Source organism: Scyliorhinus torazame, chromosome 12, assembly GCF_047496885.1.
Source record: "Scyliorhinus torazame isolate Kashiwa2021f chromosome 12, sScyTor2.1, whole genome shotgun sequence".
Lineage (NCBI taxonomy): Eukaryota > Metazoa > Chordata > Chondrichthyes > Carcharhiniformes > Scyliorhinidae > Scyliorhinus > Scyliorhinus torazame.
In genome coordinates, this window is record NC_092718.1 from 72,129,812 (window position 1) to 72,151,802 (window position 21,991).

The 21,991-nt window shown below is 49.6% G+C and overlaps 1 protein-coding gene across 1 annotated transcript; it reads left to right on the plus strand.

The window, feature by feature from the left end:
* The first annotated feature begins 462 nt into the window (after window positions 1-462).
* upk1a (uroplakin 1a) lies at window positions 463-20,813 on the plus strand. Its single transcript, XM_072468849.1, has 8 exons — window positions 463-574; window positions 6,885-6,983; window positions 10,727-10,927; window positions 11,488-11,562; window positions 12,192-12,302; window positions 14,463-14,642; window positions 17,175-17,258; window positions 19,520-20,813. The coding sequence occupies exons 2-8, from the start codon at window positions 6,918-6,920 to the stop codon at window positions 19,562-19,564; spliced, it is 762 nt and encodes a 253-aa protein (XP_072324950.1). The 5' UTR covers window positions 463-574; window positions 6,885-6,917; the 3' UTR covers window positions 19,565-20,813.
* Window positions 20,814-21,991: the final 1,178 nt, after the last annotated feature.

The following is a 21,991-nucleotide window of genomic DNA, read 5'->3' on the forward strand; positions in this document are numbered from 1 at the left end:
CACTGGGGTATGGGTTCCACACACACTGACTCTCACTGGGGTACGGGTTCCACACACTGACTCTCACGGGGGTACGGGTTCTACACACACTGACTCTCACTGGGGTACGGGTTCCACACACACTGACTCTCACTGGGGTACAGGCTCCACACACACTGACTCTCACTGTGGTACAGGTTCCACACACACTGACTCTCACTGGGGTACGGGTTCCACACACACTGACTCTCACTGGGGTACGGGTCCCACACACATTGTTTGATGGAGGAATGTGTGCTGGGTTTGGGGACATGGTTCTGAGAGTGAACCTAGTGCTGTGACCTTGTCTGTGGAAGTGTCTGGGTACTTGAGGTCTGGGTCTTTGTGGATTTGAACCTCCCATTCCTGTCTGACTGGGCAGTCCCAGTCCGGGCTTGATGAGGAATCCGGACTCCATCTATTGATTCCCTCTGTCCTGCTGACATCAGAGTGGGAAACAGGTTGATCCGGATTGTTCACCTGGGAGAGTCTGTCTCAGTATTTAGGAGGCTCCATTCAGGTGAAACTAGATTCAGGTGGAAGCAGGTGCGAGAGGGTGAGTTTTCTGTCTTAATGTGGTATAGTGAGGCATTGCTGTGATGGAAGGAATGAGTGTGGAGGGTTGAGTCTGTGAGAGGTTGGGTGTCTGGGGTGGTGAATGCTCTGATTAAAATCTCCCTTTTAATTAAATTTCTTTGTAGTTTGTGAGTGAGTGAGTTAGTGTTTGGGTAGCTGGAGTGTTTTATTTACTGAACGGAATGATTTAAAGGATGATTTTGAGGTGTCCCAGTTTGAATTCTATTAATTTGGGGGGGAGGGGGTATTTGAGTGAGTGAATACTCAGGGAGGGGCGTGGGGTTCTGAGTGAATACTTGGGGAGCAGGGTGTGTGTTGTATGGGTTCTCCCTCCTATCTCATAGATTCTTTAATTTTAACGGGGATCTCTGTGTCTGCCTGAGCCCACCAGCACTTTCTCCAGCCCCTCTGTGCTGTAGGGATTGAGGATCTGGTTAAACATGGGGCTGAGTGGGTTACTTGGGACCTGCGAAAGAAACATTTTCATTTTACTTCTGATTTGGAGCAATGTGGGGTGTGGGTATCGAAATGGGTTTGGTGTTAAATCCTCTCCAGGCATTGTTCACTTTTTTGTGTGAGGTGATTGTTGGATGTGAAGGAATGTTGTCTTGTTTTGGGTGTGGCTTACTGAGCCCTTGCTGTGTAACTCGATCCACCTTCCCACTCGCTTCCCAACTGCATTGCTCTAACCCCTTTCCCCACCTCCGACCATCCCTCCCAGCCAATGAGGGAACTTGGGAAGTGAGGTCGCCGTTGTCACGCAGATAAAGTCTTGCAGCCAATTAACGCTCAGCAAGATCCCACAGACAGCAGTGTGATCGTCGCCTCAAACCACCTGTTCCTTCTGGTGGTGCTGGCTGAAGGATAAATATTGAGATCTCTGTTCCAGGGTGGTGCAGTTGTTAGCACTGCTGCCTCACTGCACTGAGGACCTGGGTTCAATCCTGGCCCCAATCCTGGCCCTGGGTCACTGTCTGTGTGTAGCTTACACATTCTCCCCTTGTCTCTGTGGGTTTCACCCCCACAACCCAAAGATGTGCAGGGTAGGCAGATTGACCACTTTAAATTGCCCCTTAATTGGAAATAAATAATTGGAGGCTCTAAATTAAAAGAGATCTCTGTTCTATCTTATCAACTTGTGACTGCCTCCCCAGAACAATGAAGCCCCTCATCCTGACCTGAGGGGGAGGGGATGACTTGTTCCTCCCCCTGGGTGAGAGTGGGGAGGGGAAGCAGGAAGAATGGTGTGGGGAAGACTCTTTCTCTCTCTCTCCCCCCCCCCCCCCCCCCCCCGCACACCCCTGCCCTGGGAGAATGAGTGTGGAACATTGCAGAAACAGCCCTTTGCCCATCGAGCCTGCACTGACGGAAACTACCCCTAACCTCGAGCTAATCCCATTTACCAGCACTTGTCCCGTATCCTTGAATGTGACGGTGTTTCAAGTACTCATCCAAGGTACTTTTTAAGGTTGAGGTTTCCAACCTCTACTACCTTCCCAGGCAATGCTTTCCAGATTCCCACCACTCTGAGTGAAATTTCTTTTCACAAAACCCCTTGGAATATTTTGCCCCTCACCCTTAAACAATGCCCCCTTGTAATTGACCCCTCAACCAAGAGAAACAGCTGCTTCCTATTTACCCTGTCTAAACCCCTCCTAATCCTATACAACCCAGTCATATCCTCCCCTCAGCCTTATTCTGGTGAATCTCCCCTGTCCCTCCTGCAGTGCAATCATCTCCTTTCTATAGTGAGGTGACCAGAACCTCGTACAGTGCTGCAGCGTAACCAACGTTCTGTACAGCTCCAACATAACCTCACCACTGATAAAGGCAAGTGCCCCATATGCCTTCTCAATTACCCTATTCACCTGCTCTGCCGCCTTCAGGGATCTGTGAACAAGTACCCCAAGATCCATCGGTTCCTCTGAGCTTCCTCGTGTCCTGCCATTCATTACATACTCCCTTGTCCTGTTTCTTCTTCCAAAGTGCATCACCTCACACTTATCAGGGTTAAACAACATCTGCCACAGCTCTGCCCATCTGAGCAACCCATCTATATCTTCCTGTAACTTACCACCCTCTTCCTCACCATTAACCTACCTACCAATCTAGGTGTCATCCGCAAACCAATTACTCCAACAGCCTTCACCACCACCCGTGTCCTTATAGAGCCAGTTTCGGATTCATCTTGAAATCCATGTGCTTCAACCTTTTCACTTCTCAATCAGTCTCCCATGTGGGACCTTGTCAAAGGCTTTGCTAAAATCCATATCAACTGCACTTCCTTCATCCACGCACTCAGTCACTTCATCATTAAAAATGTTGTTAGACATGACCTCCCTCTGGCAAAGCCTTGCTGACTAGCACTCATCAACCCATATCTTTCCAAGTGGAAATTAATTCTCTCCTTCAGACTTTTCTCCAATAATTTCCCAATTTCTGACGTGAGACCCACCAGTCTGTATTAATAATAATCTTTATTAGTATCACAAGTAGGCTTACATTAACACTGCAATGAAGTTACTGTGAGAAGTCCCCAGTCGCCACATTCCATCGCCTGTTTGGGTGCACGGAGGGAGAATTCAGAATGTCCAATCCACCTAAACAGCTCGTCTTTTGGGACTTGTGGGGGGGAAACCGGAGCACCCGGATGAAACCCACGCAGACACGGTGAGGACGTGTAGACTCCGCACATACACTGACCCAAGGTGGGAATCGAACCCATGTCCCTGCCGCATTGAAGCAACAGTGCTAACCACTGTATTAACGTGCCACCCATAAATTCCCTGGTTCATCTGTACCACCCTTCTTGACAAGTGGAACAACAGTCCTCTGGCACTTCCTCGTGGCCAGAGAGGAATTAAAAACTTGCGTCAGAGCCCTTGCAAATTCCTTCCTCTCTTATTGCAGGCTGGGATGCAATTCATCCGGGCGTGGGGATTTGTCCATTTTTAACCCCATTAGGGCCTCTAAAACCTCCTCACTTCTTATGTCATACTGCTCAAGGTCCTCACATGTCCCATTTCCTGAATTCTGTACTTATGTCATCTCCTCCTGAGTTAAGACCGATGAAGTATTAATTTAACACCTTAGCAATGTCCTGCAGCTTCACACACACATTGCCCCTTGCTTTCTAATGAGCCTTTTCCCTGGTTAACCTCTTCCACTTTATTTTTAATTTATTTGTAATAAAAATTTAAAATATCCAATTCTAATTTCTAACTTGGTTGCTGCACATCTTTTTGGGTTGTGGGGTGAGACCCATAAGACATAGGAGTGGAAGTAAGGCCATTCGGCCCATCGAGTCCACTCCACCATTCAATCATGGCTGATTTCAACTCCATTTACCCGCTCTCTCTCCATAGACCTTAATTCCTCGAGAAATCAAGAATTTATCAACTTCTGTCTTAAAGACACTCAACGTCCCGGCCTCCACCGCCCCCTGTGGCAATGAATTCCACAGACCCACCACTCTCTGGCTGAAGAAATTTCTCCTCATCTCTGTTCTAAAGTGACTCACTTTTATTCTAAGGCTGTGCCCCCGGGTCCTAGTCTCCCCTGCTAATGGAAACAACTTCCCTACGTCCACCCTATCTAAGCCATTCATTATCTTGTAAGTTTCTATTAGATCTCCCCTCAACCTCCTAAACTCCAATGAATATAATCCCAGGACCCTCAGACGTTCATCGTATGTTAGGCCTACCATTCCTGGGATCATCCATGTGAATCTCCGCTGGACCCGCTCCAGTGCCAGTATGTCCTTCCTGAGGTGTGGGGCCCAAAATTGCTCACAGTATTCTAAATGGGTCCTAACTAGTGCTTTATAAAGCTTCAGAAGTACATCCCTACTTTTATATTCCAAGCCTCTTGAGATAAATGACAACATTGCATTTGCTTTCTTAATTACGGGCTCAACGGACAAACCGCAAGTTTACCGTTAGAGAATCCTGGACTAGGACTCCCAAGTCCCTTTGCACTTCAGCATTATGAATTTTGTCACCGTTTAGAAAATAGTCCATGCCTCTATTCTTTTTTCCAAAGTGCAAGACCTCGCACTTGCCCATGTTGAATTTCATCAGCCATTTCTTGGACCACTCTCCTAAACTGTCTAAATCTTTCTGCAGCCTCCCCACCTCCTCAATACTACCTGCCCCTCCACCTATCTTTGTATCATCGGCAAACTTAGCCAGAATGCCCCCAGTCCCGTCATCTAGATCGTTAATATATAAAGAGAACAGCTGTGGCCCCAACACTGAACCCTGCGGGACACCACTCGTCACCGGTTGCCATTCCAAAAAATAACCTTTTATTCCAACTCTCTGCCTTCTGCCTGACAGCCAATCATCAATCCATGTTAGTACCTTGCCTCGAATACCATGGGCCCTTATTTTACTCAGCAGTCTCGCGTGAGGCACCTTATCAAAGGCCTTTTGGAAGTCAAGATAGATAACATCCATTGGCTCTCCTTAGTCTAACCTATTTGTTATCTCTTCAAAGAACTCTAACAGGTTTGTCAGGCATGACCTCCCCTTACTAAATCCATGCTGACTTGTCCTAATCCGACCCTGCAATTCCAAGAATTTAGAAATCTCATCCTTAACGATGGATTCTAGAATCTTGCCATCAACCGAGGTTAGGCTAATTGGCCTATAATTTTCCATCTTCTTTCTTGTTCCCTTCTTGAACAGGGGGGTTACAACAGCGATTTTCCAATCCTCTGGGACTTTCCCTGACTCCAGTGACTTTTGAAAGATCATAACTAACGCCTCCACTATTTCTTCAGCTATCTCCTTTTAGAACTCTAGGATGTAGCCCATCTGGGCCCGGAGATTTATCAATTTTTAGACCTCTTAGTTTCTCTAGCACTTTCTCCTTTGTGATGGCTACCATATTCAACTCTGCCCCCTGACTCTCCTGAATTGTTGGGATATTACTCATGTCTTCTACTGTGAAGACTGACGCAAAGTACTTACTCCTCAGCTATTTCCTTGTCTCCCATCACTAGATTACCAGCGTCATTTTGGAGCGGCCCAATGTCTACCGTTTGCTTTTAATGTATTTAAAGAAACTTTAACTATCATTCCTAATGTTACTGGCTAGACTACCTTCATATTTGATCCTCTCTTTCCTTATTTCTCTTTGTTATCCTCTGTTTGTTTTTGTAGCCTTCCCAATCTTCTGACTTCCCACTACTCTTTGCCACATTATAGGCTTTCTCTTTTGCTTTGATGCACTCCCTGACTTCCTTTGTCAGCCATGGCTGCCTAATCCCCCCCCCTCTGATAACCTTTCTTTTCTTTGGGATGAACCTCTGTACTGTGTCCTCAATTAAACCCAGAAACTCCTGCCATTGCTGGTCTACTGTCTTTCCCACTAGGCTCTGCTCCCAGTCGATTTTCGTCAGTTCCTCCCTCATGCCCCTGTAGTTACCTTTATTTAACTGTAACATCTTTACATCTGATTCTACCTCCTTTCTTTCAAATTGCAGACTGAATTCGACCATATTATGACCACTGTCTCCCCTTACTTTAAGATCTTTTTATCAAGTCTGGCTCATTACATAACACTAAGTCCAGAATGGCCTGTTCCCTTGTGGGCTCCATCACAAACTGTTCCAAAAAGCCCTCCTGTAAACATTCAATGAATTCCCTTTCTTTGGGTCCACTGGCAATATTATTTACCCAGTCCACCTGCATATTGAAGTCCCCCATGATCACTGTGACCTTGCCTTTCTGACATGCCCTTTCTATTTTGTGGTGCATTTTGTGCCCCTGGTCCTGACCACTGTTGGGAGGCTTGTACATAACTCCCATTATGGTTTTTTTGACTTTGTGGTTCCTCAACTCTACCCACACAGACTCCATGCAGACACGGGGAGAATGTGCAAACTCCACACAGTGGACTGGGATTGAACTCGGGTCCTCAGCGCCATGGGACAGCAGTGCTAGCCACTGCACCACCGTGCCGCCCAACCTTTTCCTCTTAATGTATTTGTGGAATATCTTGGGGTTCTCCCTAATCTTATCCGCAAGTCCTCTTTCACGCCCCCTTTTTTATCTTCCAATTGCTTTGCTTTCTTAAGTTCCCTCTTGCACTTCCGATATTCCTCTCCGGCCATGATTGAATTTCTCCCTTTGCACTTGCTGAAAGCTTTTCTCTTCCTTCTTATCCAGTCCTGGATTATCCTGGACACCCAGGGTTCCCCCAAACATATTGTGCCTGCATTTCTCCAGGGAACAGTTGAGGTGATTAGTATCGGTGTATCTTATCATCATCTCCTCTTGTTATAGTGTGACGCTCGATTGGAAGATTGCACAGACAAGATGGGAGAAACTTCAGCCTCGCCTTTTTTCAAAGGTGTCCTGATCTTTGGCAAAATCATTCTCATGGTAAGTAGCACTGTGCCTGTGTATGTGTCCTGCACTCACAGCCTGGGTATGAGTGACCCCCACCCCCCCAGTGCATTCCCAGACTATGTCGGGATGAGTGTGATTTTCTCCCCCCCCCCCCCCACTGTGCACTCCCAGACTTTCATCATAGAATCCCTATGGTGTAGAAGGAGGCCATTCAGCCCATCGAGTCTGCACTGACCCTCTGAAAGAGCACCCTATCTAGACCCGATCCCCCGCCCTATCCCTGTAACCCCACCTAACGTTTGGACATTAAGGGGCAATTTATCATGGCCAATCCACCTAACTGTGGGAGGAAACCGGAGCACCCGGAGGAAACCCACACAGACACTGGGAGAAGGTGCAACTCCACACAGTCTGCCAAGGCTGAAATCGATCCCGGGTCCCTGGCGCTGTGAGGCAGCAGAGCTAACCACTGTGCCACAGTGCCTCTCACTGGGATGTGTGAGTGTGGGAGCCGGCCATTGCAAAGATGGTGAACAAGGGACATATCTCCTCTGGTTTGTTGTGCTACCCCCTGCAGTAAGCGATTTTTATTTTTTTTTAATTTTTTTTTATTTTTGAAAATCTTTTTATTGGCTTTTCTCATTTATAAACAGTTGTTTCTTATATACATTACATTTTTACCTGTCCGTGCTAATTTGCTTTATTTTACAGAGGTTTGTTTTGTCCGTCATTACACTAATTGTACGTACATTTTGCTGCCACCTGGATCGGTCTATGATATCTCTTCTCCCCCCCCCCCCCCCCCCCTGGGTTGCACAGTCCTTTGGTGGTTCCTTTTTTTTCCCCCTGGCTTACTCCTCGTTGCTGGCCTCAAACAGGTTTTGGAACAGGCCGACTAACTGCCCCTGAGTATCCAGGAAGCCTTCCTCTGACTCTCGGGTGGCGTACTTAATCTTCTCCAGGTGGAGAAATTCTGAGAGGTCAGCGAGCCAGTCTGCAGCTGTGGGTGGTGCTGCCGATCGCCAGCCGAGCAGGATTCTCTGGCGTGCGATTAGGGAAGCAAAGGCAAGGGTGTTGGCCTCCTTCCCCATGTGTAGCTCTGGCTGCTCTGATACCCCAAAGATTGCCACTATTGGGCATGGCTTCGGAGAAGGCTGTCCAGAACCCAGCAAGCTTGGGGCAAGCCCAAAACATGTGGGTGTGGTTGGCCGGGCCCCTCTGGCACCGCTCACATTTATCCTCCACCTCCGGGAAGAACCTGCTCATTCGGGTTCTGGTCAGGTGCGCTCTGTGCACCACTTTGAGCTGCATTAGGCTTAGCCTTGCGCAGGAGGAGGTGGAGTTCACCCTGCTCAGTGCTTCGCTCCAGAGACCCCATCCTACCTCTGTCCCCAGTTTGTCCTCCCATTTTTGTCTGGTCTCGTCCAGTGGTGTTCAGGCTCTGTCCAGTAGCTGTCCGTATATTTTCCCACATAGCCCCCCCCCCCCCCCCCCCACTTCTTGCTGCTTGTGCCTATCAGGTCCTCCAGTAGTGTGCTTTTTGGGGCCCCGGGGTGCCCTACTGTCTCTTTGCGGAGGAAGTGCTTTATTTGGAGGTGTCTCAATTCCTGTCCTCTTGCTAGTTTCCACTTCCTCGTCAGTTCGTCCAGTGTCGCCAGTCTGCGTCCTACGTAGAAGTGCCCGACTGTCAGTGTGCCCCCGTCCCGCCTCCATCTTTTCAAGGTGGTATCTAGCATGGCTGGGGGGAATCTGTGATTGCCACAGGTGGGGGCCATAAGGGACATTTTGGATTCCCGAAGTGCTGTCTCAACTGGGTCCACGTTCTCAGCGTGGCCGCTACCACTGGGCTCGTTGTGTACCTTGTTGAAGAGGATGTGAGTGCTGCTGTGGCCAGGGCCCGGAGGGTTGTTCCTTTACAGGATGCCTCCTCCATTTGTACCCAATCTGTGTCGGGTTCTTGTTACCATCTCCTCACTCTTTCTGCCGTTGCTGCCCACTGGTAGTATTGTAGGTTCGGTAGAGCCAGGCCCCCTCTGATTTTCCCGCTTTGCAGTGTCGGTTTGGGAATTCTTGGGTTCCTGCCGCCCAGACAAACGCCATGATTAGCCTGCCTTTGTTTTGGAAAAAGGCCTTGGGGATGAAGATCGGGATGGATCTAAATAGGAAGTGGAACCTTGGTAGTACGTTCATCTTGATAGTCTGCACTCTTCCCGCCAGGGAGAGTGGGAGTGAGCCCCACCGTTGAAGGTCTTTTCTTACTTCCTCCACCAGGCTGGTCAGGTTCCACTTGTGGATCTGTGTCCAGTCTCTGGCTATTTGGATCCCCAGGTAACTGAATCTGTTCTGGGCCGTTTTGAACGGGAGCCCCTTCAGCTCTGTCCCTCCCCCTTTTGGGTTCACTGGGAATGTCTCACTTTTGCCCAGGTTAAGTTTGTAGCCCAAGAAGGTTCCAAACTCTTTTAGTATTTGCAGTATTGCCTTCAGTCCCTCCTGTGGCTTCGAGACATAAGAGGAGCAGGTCATCTGCACAGGGTGAGACTCTGTGCTCAGTAAGTGATGGTTTTGACGTCACTGACCTTTTCTGCACAGGTTGAAGGGCTGGCATTCTGTGTGAATGTCACTGGGTGGGGTGTGAGCAGGGGCCTGCTGTCTGGTGTTGACAGGAATGTGGTTCCCCTGCTTGGGGAATGCCACCCGGCTGGTTCCGTGACTTCATGCGAGCGCCTGGGAGGATGAAACTCCTGTTGTTATCTTGTCATGTCACTGAGCGGGAGCCGCCCTCTCCCTGGAGGGTGGGACTGGTTGAGTCATCGGTAAGGGTTTGGCCTTTAGTCTCCAGAACTCGGAGATCAGTGTCCAGAACAAGGCTAGGTGTGGCCCTGGAGAAAAATCACAGATATTGATATATTCTTTAAAATATTCCTTTGCAAATTTCCCAAATAGATATAGAAATATTGGGAATGTGGCCAGTCAGTCTGTATAGCATCATCCAATCAGGTTATGAGTCTCTTTTGCTTTACTAATGCAGTATGTCACGATGACGGATGTGCTGGCCAAGTATTGGCTGCAACACAGGGGCCAGGATACTCCCAGGAACACGTGGAGCTGCGTGGGCCCCCTCCTGTCCCTGTGTCACAGATTTGTTGTGTAAAATAATTCTCCTCATAGAATCTACAGTGCAGAAAGAATCTATTCGACCCATCGCGTCTACACCGGCCCCTGAAAGAGCACCCTACCCAAGTCCATACCTCCACCCTATCCCCGTAACCTAGCAATCCCACCTAACATTTGGACACTATGGGGTAATTTAGCATGGCCAATCCACCTAACCTGTACATCTTTGGACTGTGGGAGGAAACCGGAGCACCCGGAGAAAACCCAAGCACACACGGGGAGATAGTGCAGACTCCGCACAGACAGTGACCCAAGCCGGAATCGAACCCGGGTCCCCTGGTGCTGTGAAGCAACTGTGCTAACCACTGGTACCGTGCTGCCCCTTGAACTCCCCGCCCCCACTCTGGTTTTTTTCCTGAATCAATCTGTGTCCCCCTCTAGTTACTGAACCTCTTGCCGCTTGGGAAACACTTTTTCTTTCTCCATATTGACTCTATGCAAATCCCTCTCTGATTTTGAACGTCTCGAGTCAATCTCCCCTTAACCCTCTCTGCACCGAGGCGAACGACCCTGGGGGTGGGGTGGGGAGGTTGAGCTGACGTCTCCGCACGGAGTCTGACTGTCCGCCCGGTGTGCCTAACTGTGTCTCTGCTCCTCTGCAGCTGGCTTCCATCGCCCTCTTTGCCGAGACAATATGGGTGGTGACTGACCAGTTCCGGATCTATCCCGTCCTGGGTGCCTCGGGTAAGGATGACGTCTTTGCCGGTGCTTGGATTGCCATCTTCGCCGGATTCGCCTTTTTCTGTCTGTCCGTCTTTGGGATCCTGGCTGTCCTGAGTGAGAGTCGCACGATGGTCATCACTGTGAGTACCCACTTGGTGGGGGGCTTATGGTGTTTAACAAGATACTGGGAGCAAGTGGGGATTATGATTGGCATGGCGGGGGGAAAGGCGGGAGAATGTGGATTTGGGAGGACACCGGTTTGCTGGAGCCGCCAGACTCCGGGATTCGTTGATCGCACTTTCTGCCGTCAGAGGCAGAGGAAGATCCCAGAATCCGCGCCATCCGACATGTATTCCCGAGCCTGATCTCGTCCCAGGTACTGAGACCCGCTCTCCGCATGCACACAGATCCCAGGCCTGCGCTGTGAGCTGCTTTCTGGGATGGGTGGATGGGGGTTATAATTGGACTCCGTGCCACTGGGGCTCAGGGTTCGCACTGCAGATCCAGTGATGAGCCCCCCCCCCCCCCCCCCCCCTGGGAATTATGGATGGGGACGGAGAGGGTGGGGATGGATTTATGAAGAAGGGGATGTGGTGCCCACTGCAGTTTCAGAGGGGGGTGTTATTGATAGGTGGGAAATGCCCCAGTGGGTTTGATTGTGAATACTAATTGACTGTCGTTCTCTCTTTCTGTCCCTCAGTACCTGGTGCTAATGATCATTGTCTACATCTTCGAAGCTGCCTCCTGTATCACAGCGATTACCCACAGAGATTACGTAAGCACTGGACACTCGAACCGTCCGATCAGAAAGCTGAGTTAGGCATGGCCTTCCTTGCTCTCCCTAGTTAAGAGAAGGACGCTCTGCTCAGGATGTGGGCCTCACCGGCTGGGTCTGGCATTGATTGCCCATCCCTAATTGCCCCTTGAGAAGGTGTTGGTGAGCTGCTGCCTTGAACTGCTGCAATCCCTGAAGTGTAGGTACACCCTCAGTGCTGTTAGGGAGGGAGCTCCAGTTATGACCCAGCCACAGTGAAGGAACAGCCGATATATTTCCCAGCCAGGACGTTGAGTGACTTGGAGGGGAACCTCCAGGTGGTGGGGTTCCCAGGTATCTGCTGCTCTTGCATTTCGAGATGGTAGAGGTTATGGGTTTGGAAGGTGCTGCTTAAGGATCCTTGTGAGTTCCTGCAGTGCATCTCGTAGATGGTACACACGGGCTGCTAGTGGTGGAGGGACATTTTGGGAGGGAGTTGGGTTGGAGGAAGGGAGTTTATTGACATCGGAACGCAGGTTTATGGGGGGTCAATGAGGCTGTTGACCCCTGATGATGGTGGGGGTCTCAGCCAGTTCACACCTTGTGAAAACTGCTTCTCACAAAACCTTTTTTTCCCCTTGACTCTGCAGCTCACTTCGAATCCTAAATTTGTGAAGAAGCAGATGTTGCAGTTTTACGGGGACACTTCCACGAACTCGGGCCGTGATCTCACAGTAATGTGGAACCGGGTGATGCAGCAGGTAAGGGGGAGAGAGATGCAGACTGATCTCCATGGCCTAGAGGGTGGTATTCTTCCGGGGGAATATGGGAAAATGAGGCCCATTCAGGCCCCTCCAGACTGTTCCTGCATTTTATCACAGAAACATGGAAAGCAGGAGGAGGCCATTCGGCCCTTCGAGCCAGCTCCGCCATTCATTATGATCATGGCTGATCATCCAACTCAATACCCTGATCTCTTTCTCTCCCCCCCCCCCCCTCCATATCCGTTGATCCCTTTCCCAAGTGCTTTATCTAACAGCTTCTTCAAAACATACATACAATGTTTTGACCTCAACTACTTCCTGTGGTAACAAATTGCACAGGCTCACCACCCTAGCTGAAGATATTTCTCCTCAATTCTGTCCTAAATGGTCTACCCCGTATCCTCAGACTGTGACCCCTGGTTCACACTCCCACCATCGGGAACATCCTTTCTGCATCTACCCTGAGAGCAAGAACATCTTTCCTCCAATAAGCAGACCAAAATTGCACACAATATTCCAAATGTGGCCTTACCAAGGCCCTGTATAATTGCATCAAGGCACCCCAGCTCTTGTAGTCCAATCCTCTCGCTATGAAGGGCACAATACCAATTGCGTTTGTTACTGCCTACTGTTCCTGCACGCTCCCCTTCAGTGATTTGATGTACGAGGACACCCAGGTCTCATTGCACATTCCCCTCTCAATTTATGGCCATTCAGATAATAGTCTGCCTTCTCGAATTGCTTCCAGAAGTGGATAACCTTGCATTTATCCAAATTACACTGCATTTGCCCACTTGTCCAACACACTGCAGGATTTCTGCATCCTCCTCACAGCTCACCCTCCGAGATGAAACTGATCTGTGTCTTAACTCCATCTCTTCCCCCACCGGCTCCCTAACCTTTAATCCTCTTACCCAACCGATATCTATCAATCTCAGTTTGAAATGTCTAATTGACTCCTCATAGCTTCAACAGCTTATTTTCAGAGAGAACATTCCAGATTTCCTTTCCTCCTCCTTCCTCCTTTGTGTGAGGCAATGCTTCCTGATGCCCCCACCCACCAAACAAATTGGTTTCTCTCTCCCTCTCTATCCTATCGAATCCTTTTATCATCTCCAACCCCTTGATCCAGACTGGGGATGAACACAAGCCCCGTCTGTGCGACCTGTTCTCGGAATTTAATCCTTCCAGCCCTGGGAATGTTCTGATGAACCCGAGCCTAGTCACTCCCACGCCAGCCAATGAGATGGCGTTCTCCACCCGAGCGTCAGTTTTTTATTTTGGGGTTTCTATCTCCGGGACCGCTCTACTCCAAGCTTTAGCTTGGCGGGTTAATCTGGAAAGTTCATCCGACCCTGGCCCCTCGTGATTGCCCCATGGAGTGTACGGATAGAGTAACCATCCCAACTTTGAGATGTGGAGTGGAGAAGGGGGGAGGTTGAATGAGACATTCAAAATCGCGAGGGGGGTTTGGATAGATTTGATAAGGAGAAAGCGAGGGCCCGGGTTCGATCCCGGCCCTGGGTCACTAGCCGTGTGGAGTTTGCACATTCTCCCCCTGTCTGCGTGCGCCTCAACCCCCACAACCCAAAGATGTGCAGGGTAGGTGGATTGGCCATGCTGAATTGCCTCTTAATTGGATAAACCGAATTGGGTTCTCTAAATTTTTTTTAAAAAAAAGATGAGGATGAAGTGTTTCCCAGTAGCAGGAGGCTCAGTAACCAGAGGGGACACCAATCGGGAACCCAACCAAAGAAACGGAGGAGGGGGGGGGGAGATGAGGAGAATTTTTATTTTACACACAGCGCATTGTTGTGATCTGGAAGGTGCTGCCTGAAAGGGCGGAGGAAGCAGATTCAATAGGAACTTTCAAAAGGGGGAGTTGGAGAAGGACTGGATGGGGGAAAATTAGCAAAAATGTGGGGGTGAGAATGGGTACTAATTATCCAGCACAGACTCAATGGGCCGAATGGCCTCCTTCTGGGCTCGATGAGTTTGATTTTTCCCTGTCCTTCAATCCTGGGATGAAGTTGGCAGTTTACTCGCTCCAATGGGCAATCAGCGGGCAATTTCACCCTACTTCCCTCTTCACACTGAGCAGGAGATGGAGAGCCGCTTGTTTGTTCTTGAACCCTCTCCTCCCCTTCCCATTTTCAGGAACAATGCTGTGGATCGACAGGGCCCATGGACTGGATCAAGTACACTTCCTTCTTCCGGAGCCAGTTCAACGAGACCACCGCACCCTGGCCATTTCAGTGTTGTAAGAGGGACATGAATTCGGAAATCGCTAATCAGGAGGGATGTGTGGTTGGGCATCGAGACTTCCTGTATCAGAAGGTGAGTTGTCCAGCCTCAGAATGCAGTCCAGTGTGAACACGTCTCCTGTGAAGGGTCTCACACACTCATTACCTTGTCTTTACATCCTCTGCGTTCCCCAGCTGTCCGCTCCCTCTTATCAACGACTCTGTCTGCTGAAATTCTCATCTCCTGATTTTCACCTGTTCAACTCATTTTGTAACTTTCTCATTGGGTTCTCTCTCTGCCCCTGCGCCATGCCCCTCCGCCAGGCCCAACTAATACAATGCCCTCTCTGCCCAAGCTCACCCTCTCCCAGACTCTCTATTACCATGCTCTCTGACCACACTCACCCTCTCCCAGACTCTGCTATTACCATGCCCTCTCTGCCACCTCTCCCAGACTTGTCTATTATCATGCTCTCTGTCCACTCTCACCCTCTCCCAGACTCTACTATTACCATGCTCTTGTCCACTTTCACCCTCTCCCAGACTTGTCTATTACCATGCTCTCTCTGTCCACTCTCTCCCTCTCCCAGACTCGTCTGTTACCATGCTCTCTGTCCACTCTCGCCCTCTCCCAGTCTCGTCTATTACCATGCTCTCTCTGTCCACTTTCGCCCTCTCCCAGACTTGTCTATTACCATGCTCTCTCTGTCCACTCTCTCCCTCTCCCAGACTCGTCTGTTACCATGCTCTCTGTCCACTCTCGCCCTCTCCCAGTCTCGTCTATTACCATGCTCTCTCTGTCCACTTTCGCCCTCTCCCAGACTCGTCTATCACCATGCTCTCTCTGTCCACTCTCTCCCTCTCCTAGACTCTTCTGTTACCATGCTCTCTCTGTCCACTCTCTCCCTCTCCTAGACTCTTCTGTTACCATGCTCTCTGTCCACTCTCGCCCTCTCCCAGGCTCGTCTATTACCATGCTCTCTGTCCACGCTCACCCTCTCCCAGACTCTACTATTACCGTGCTCTCTCTGTCCACTCTCGCCCTCTCCCAGACTAGTCTATTACCGTGCTCTCTCTGCCCCCTCTCCCAGACTCGTCTAGTACCATGCTCTCTGTCCACGCTCGCCTCTCCCAGACTCTACTATTACCATGCTCTCTGTCCACGCTCACCCTCTCCCAGGCTCGTCTATTACCATGCTCTCTGTCCACGCTCGCCTCTCCCAGACTCTACTATTACCATGCTCTCTGTCCACGCTCGCCCTCTCCAAGACTCTGCTATTACCATGCCCTCTCTGCCCCCTCTCCCAGTCTCGCCTATTACCATGCTCTCTCTGTCCACTCTAGCCCTCTCCCAGACCCGTCTATTACCATGCCGTCTGCCCACACTCTCCCTCTCCCAGACTCTCTTATTACAATGCTCTCTGTCCACGCTCACCCTCACCCAAACTCTACTATTACCCTGCCCACACTCGCCCTCTCCTAGATTCTACTATTACCATGCTCTCGCTGCCTACTCTCACCCTCTCCCAGACCTGTCTATTACCATGCTCTCTCTGTCCATGCTCACCCTCTCCCAGACTCTGCTATTACCATGCCCTCTCTGCCCACTCTCCCAGACTTGTCTATTACCGTGCTCTCTGTCCACTATCACGCTCTCCCAGACTACTATTACCATGCTCTCTGTGTCCACTTTCGCCCTCTCCCAGACTCGTCTATTACCATGCTCTCTGTCCACTCTCGCCCTCTCCCAGTCTCGTCTATTACCATGCTCTCTGTCCACGCTCACCCTCTCCCAGACTCTACTATTACCATGCTCTCTCTGCCCCCTCTCCCAGACTCGTCTATTACCATGCTCTCTGTCCACGCTCACCCTCTCCCAGACTCTACTATTACCATGCTCTCTCTGTCCACTCTCGCCCTCTCCCAGACTTGTCTATTACCGGGCTCTCTCTGCCCCCTCTCCCAGACTCGTCTATTACCATGCCCTGTCTGCCCACACTCGCCCTCTCCTAGATTCTACTATTACCATGCTCTCGCTGTCCACACTCTCCCTCTCCCAGACTTGTCTATTACCATGCTCTCTCTGCCCACACTCGCCCTCTCCCAGACTTGTCCATTACAACGCTCTCTCTGCCCAATCTCTCGCTCTTCCAGGCTCGACGATTGGAATGCTCTCTGCCCACCCTCCCCCTCTCCCAGACTCGTCTATTGCAATGCCCTCTGCCCGCTCTCACAGACTCTACGATTACATCCATCACCCACCGGCTGGCAATGGCTACCGTTCTGACAACACCTCCGTTTTTAAAATTCTCATTTTCAGAACCATCCATGGCCCTCCCCATCACCGTAACCTCTTCCAGCCCCTTCTACCCTCCCTATCTCTGTAACTGCCTACAACACTCCAAGATCTTTGCACTCCTCTGATTCCAGCCTCTTGAGCATTCTCTCTCTTTCCCTCCCCCCCCCCTCCAATTCCTATCGCTCCACCATTGGCAGTCTTGCCTTCAGCTGCCTGGAGGGCAGAGCGCCCTCCCTCGACCTCTCCGCCACTCTCTTTCAACATGGCTCGTGATTTTAAAAAAAATTAAGTCTGATATAAAACGTTCTTTTCCCCCACCCTCTCCAGGGCTGTTTTGATTACTTCAGCACCTCGATCAACAGTTACGCTTGGGGCGTGGCCTGGTTTGGGTTCGCTATTCTGATGTGGACGGTATGTGCTGCCATCTATTAAGTTAAGAGTTCACTGGGAGTGTGCGTGTTTGGTGAAACCACTTTGCACACTGCAACCAGTGTTAGTTGCCACCTGTTTTAGTACCCAATTATTATTATTTTTCAATTTAAGGGGCAATTCGGCATGGCCAATCTACATCTTTGGGTTGTGAGGGTGAGACCCAAACACTGAGAAATGTGAAAACTCCACACAGTCAGTGGGCCAGGATCGAACCCAGGTCCTCGGTGCCCACCACTGTACCACCCTGTTAGTTGGATCTGTGGCCTCTAGCCTGGAAAAAGGTGTTAACAGGTCTGGCATTATGAAGATTCTTGCCCCTTCACCCACAGCCTCCCTGTTCTCGCATCCTAAACTGGGTCCTAGCTTTGTGTTTGTATTTATTCAGTTGCTCTTTGGGTAGGAGATAGTGTCTTTCTCTCCACCTTGAAGACTTTATTTTTAAGGCTTGGTCAAGGCTCTATTGAAACCAAAGAGAAAATGCTGGAAAATCTCAGCAGGACTGGAAGCATCTGTAGGGAGAGAAAAGAGCTAACGTTTCGAGTCCAGATGACCTTTTGTCAAAGGCTCTATTGACACGAGTTTTCCCTCCCAAGTAGTGTTTCTGAATGAGGTGGGACTATAGCGGGGTTTGACAGGGCAGAAGGAGGCCATTCGGCCCATCGTGTCTGCACCGACTCTCCAAATGAGCATCCTGACTTGGTGCCCTTCCCTGCTTTCCCCCACTCCTGTGTCCCCTGCACATTGTTTCTATTCAAATAATACCCTCTCAAATATCTCTTATAGAACCTGCCTCCATGGGTTAGCGCTGCTGCCTCATGGCGCTGAGGTCCCAGGTTCGATCCCGTCTCTGGGTCACTGTCCGTGTGGAGTTTGCACATTCTCCCCGTGTTTGCGTGGGTTTCGCCCCCACAACCCAAAGATGTGCAGGGTAGGTGGATTGGCCATGCTAAATTACCCCTTAGAATTGGGTGTACTCAATTTATTTAAAAAAAAAAAAAAAAAAGACCCTGCCTCCATCACACCCACAGGCCTAACGTTCCAGAGCCGAACTACTCGTGTGAAAGAAGGTTCTAACACCAGGGGTCTTCATGTTTATTTAGCGTCGAGACCTTGGTGTATAGAGCACAATCAAAGTCTGTGGGAGACACAAAATTTGGAAGCATTGCGAACTTGAGGAGGATAGTGGAAGATTTGAAGAGGATTATAGATTGAGTGGACATTGAGGGCAGATGAAATTGCCCCTGTGGGTGGCAAGGTGGCACAGTGATTAGTACTACTACCACAGCACCAGGGACCTGGGTTTGATTTCGACCTTGGGTGACTGTGGCGTTTGTACGTTCTCCCTGTGTCTGCGTGGGTTTCCTTCAGTTGCTCCGGTTTTCTCCCAGTCCAAAGAAGTGCAGGTTACGGGGGTAGAATGGGGCAGTAGGCCTAAATCGGGTGCTCTTTCAGAGGGTCGGTGCAGACCCGATGGGCCGAATGGCCTTCTGCATTGTTGGGTTTCTACTGTTCTCTGAATCCAGAGACACGTGAAGTGATTAATTTTGATAGGAAGGACATGGGGAGGCAAAATAATGGTACAATTCTAAATGGGGTGTAGATCAGAGGGTCCTGGGTGTATCTGTGTGTCGATCATTGAAGGTAGCAAGACAGGTAGAGAGCAGTTTTTAAAGCCAGTAGTATTTTGTAGGCATAGAGTACAAGAGTAAGGAGATCATAGTGAAATTTTTACAAAACACTGCTAGGGCAGCAGTTGGAGTATGTCTAGTTCTACATTCCACAGTTCAGGAAGGATGTGAAGGCTTTAGAGCGAGAGCGCAGAAAAGATTCACGAGTGGTTCCAGGGATGAGAAACGTGAGTTCCGAGTGTAGATTGGAGAAGCTGGGACTGTGCTCCTCGAGGGCAGAGGAAGTAGAGAGGGAGATTGTTGGAGGTGTACAAAATCACAAGGAGGTCCAGGACAGAGTGGAGTGGGAGAGGCTGTTCACCTCAGTGGAGGGAGGGGTGGGTGGGGGGGGGGGGGGGGGGGTGGTGGTAGCTAATGTGTGTGATTCACCCCTTGCACTCCCCCCACAATGAGATTTGCTGTGGTCATTCTCTCCTCTCCGTGTGACCATTTGAGACAGTTCCCATTTGTTCAATGGGTTTGGAGTGAAGCACAGTGAAATGCAAATCTGTTTACAGAGCATTGACTCTAACATGTGGAATTGGACTAACTGTGATTTCTCTCTCTCCCTAGTTTGTGGTCCTGCTCATGACTATGTATTACCTCACTACCCTGTAAAACATCGCCCCCACCTCCAGAAACCTGATGACCATTTGGGATATGTACAGATGAGGAAAGTGATATCGACTCTACCTGTTAACGCTTAAGGAATGATTGTCTGTTTGTTTTGTGTATCTGAACTCTGACATTTTGATTTTTCACCTGCAAAGAGCCTCTTCCAATCCTCAAATACTGCAATCCTGGGTGACCATCTGAACCTCCGTTTACATCGTATACCAACCGAGTGTGCCCTACAGTCCTCGCCCCTTCTCCTAAGACATTAAACTGGGGTTCAACATCCAAATCCTGTCTTCCCTCCATCCTCTGAACCCACTCCCTCTGAACCCACTCCACTCTGTGTTTACCAGTTCCAGTGTGCGCGTGGGTCCTCCCCACAGCGAGCAGTGGCTTCTTGTTTCTCACCACCCTGAGCCCACAACAGCCCGATTGTGAAACCACACTGAATCCAGTCTATGATTTTGTGTGGGTTGGGGGCGGGGGGGGGTTTTGCACCTGGCTATCATTAGTCACATGTTCTTTGATTTGACTCGACATAAACACGTTTTCTGAGGTGGATCAAGCTGGGAAGGTGTCCCACCTTTCCCAGTGCGACAGACTCTGCTCGTCTCCTTTGCAAACACTCCTCTCCCTCCTCCTCCGCTCTTCAGTTTTTCGAATGAACCTGTTTCAGATCCCACCATTAGTCTAACCTTCCTCTCTTGACTCTTGTTCACCCAATCTGATGGGGTTTAGGGGGCCTGTAGGGCATTGAGAGGTGGAGTTGGCCCGTTTTCCACTTGGGTGAGGTTTCTGAGTCGCAAAACGAATTGGCAGCATCTGAGAGAATCTGTTTTCAACAACCTGATCTCCCAAGGCCAGAGCGAAGCTGGATTAAAATCCGGAGCAGCGCTGGATTAGGCCAGGCTTGGATGTGACTGAGTCCATTCACACTGACCAGTGATTTAAAAAAAAATAAATAACTTTGATGTCTGACCTGCTGTCTTTGAAAGGATGTGGAGTAATTGTGCAGTGACTCCAGTGTCTGGGAAGCAGGGTAGAGAGTGTCAGCATCCAGCTTTGACTCCATGAATACCCCACTTTGCGAATCTGTCTTTTTTATATATATATGTATACATATTTTTTGGTTGAAACTGTTTTTGCCTGCTTAAACTCTCTCATTTTGTCATCAAAAGCTGCCTGTATATTTTATATAACCATTAAACTTTTTCCACAACAACCGCTGGTGTGGAATTTGCTAACACAGAAAGCAGAAGCCAAAATGTTGTGTAATTTCAAGAAGAAGTTGGATATTGCTCTTGGGACTCGAGGGGGGGGGGGGGTGCAAAGAGAGATGGTATCAGGGAATTGAACTCTATGATCACAATGACTGGCGGAGCAGACTCAAATGGCCTCCCCTTGCTTCCACAGTCTCTGTTTCATTATCTCCATTTCGAAAAGCATTTATTTAATTGGAACCCACCCTGCTGCCCAGACACTCGCTCCTCCCAATACCTGAGCTGAGACTAAAACTTGCATTTCCAAAGCATCAATACAGCACTCCGGATTTACTCCTTTATTGCTACCCTCTAGTTCCAGCCGCTCTATTTGGAGCACGCTTTCCTCTGGTGCCTCACTCCACCTCTGGGTATACGGGGCCTCTAACGGACAAGTGGGCTAGGTGCTGGTGAGAGTGGGTTGGACAGGGTACTGCTCACAGTCAGCCTGTGTGTCTGCTGAAGCTTTTTTAAAAAAAAAAAAAAAAATATTACTCATTGGGTTAGATTCCAATCTTGCTGAGTCACTAAACCGGCCCCTCTCTCTCAAATGACAAATTACTTTTGTATGTTGGCAAAGTGCCTTAACCCACGTTCCCCTTTCATTCCCAACACTGATCAGGTACGGTGGTTAATGAATGACTGACCTGGCCACCTATCTGGAGGACGGCAATAACGAGGAGTTAGAAGTCGCACTTCATCCGGGAGTTGGTGTGAAGAGCTCTGGGCCCCACACATCCGGAAGGAAACACCAATCTCGGCAGGGGTGCAGTGTCAATTTTACCAGAATGAGACCGGGACTGCAACGGTTAAATTACACTGGTGGTTTGGGGGGGGGGGGGGGGGGGGGGGCGTAGATTTGGTTTGAAGCGTTCAGGATATATGGGCAGCACAGTGGTTAGCACTGATGCCTCACAACACCAGATTCAATTCCGGCCTCGGGTGACTGTCGGTGTGGAATCTGCACTTTTCTCCCCGTGTCTGCGTGGGTATCCTCCGAGTGCTCCAGTTTCCTCCCACAGTCCAAAAATGTGCCGGTAATATATTGGCATGGATTAAGAATTGGTTAGCAGACAGAAAACAGAGTAGGAATAAATGGTTCTTTTTCAAAGTGCCAGGCAGTGGCTGGTAGAGTCTTGCAGGGATCAGTGTTTGGACCCCAGCTGTTCAC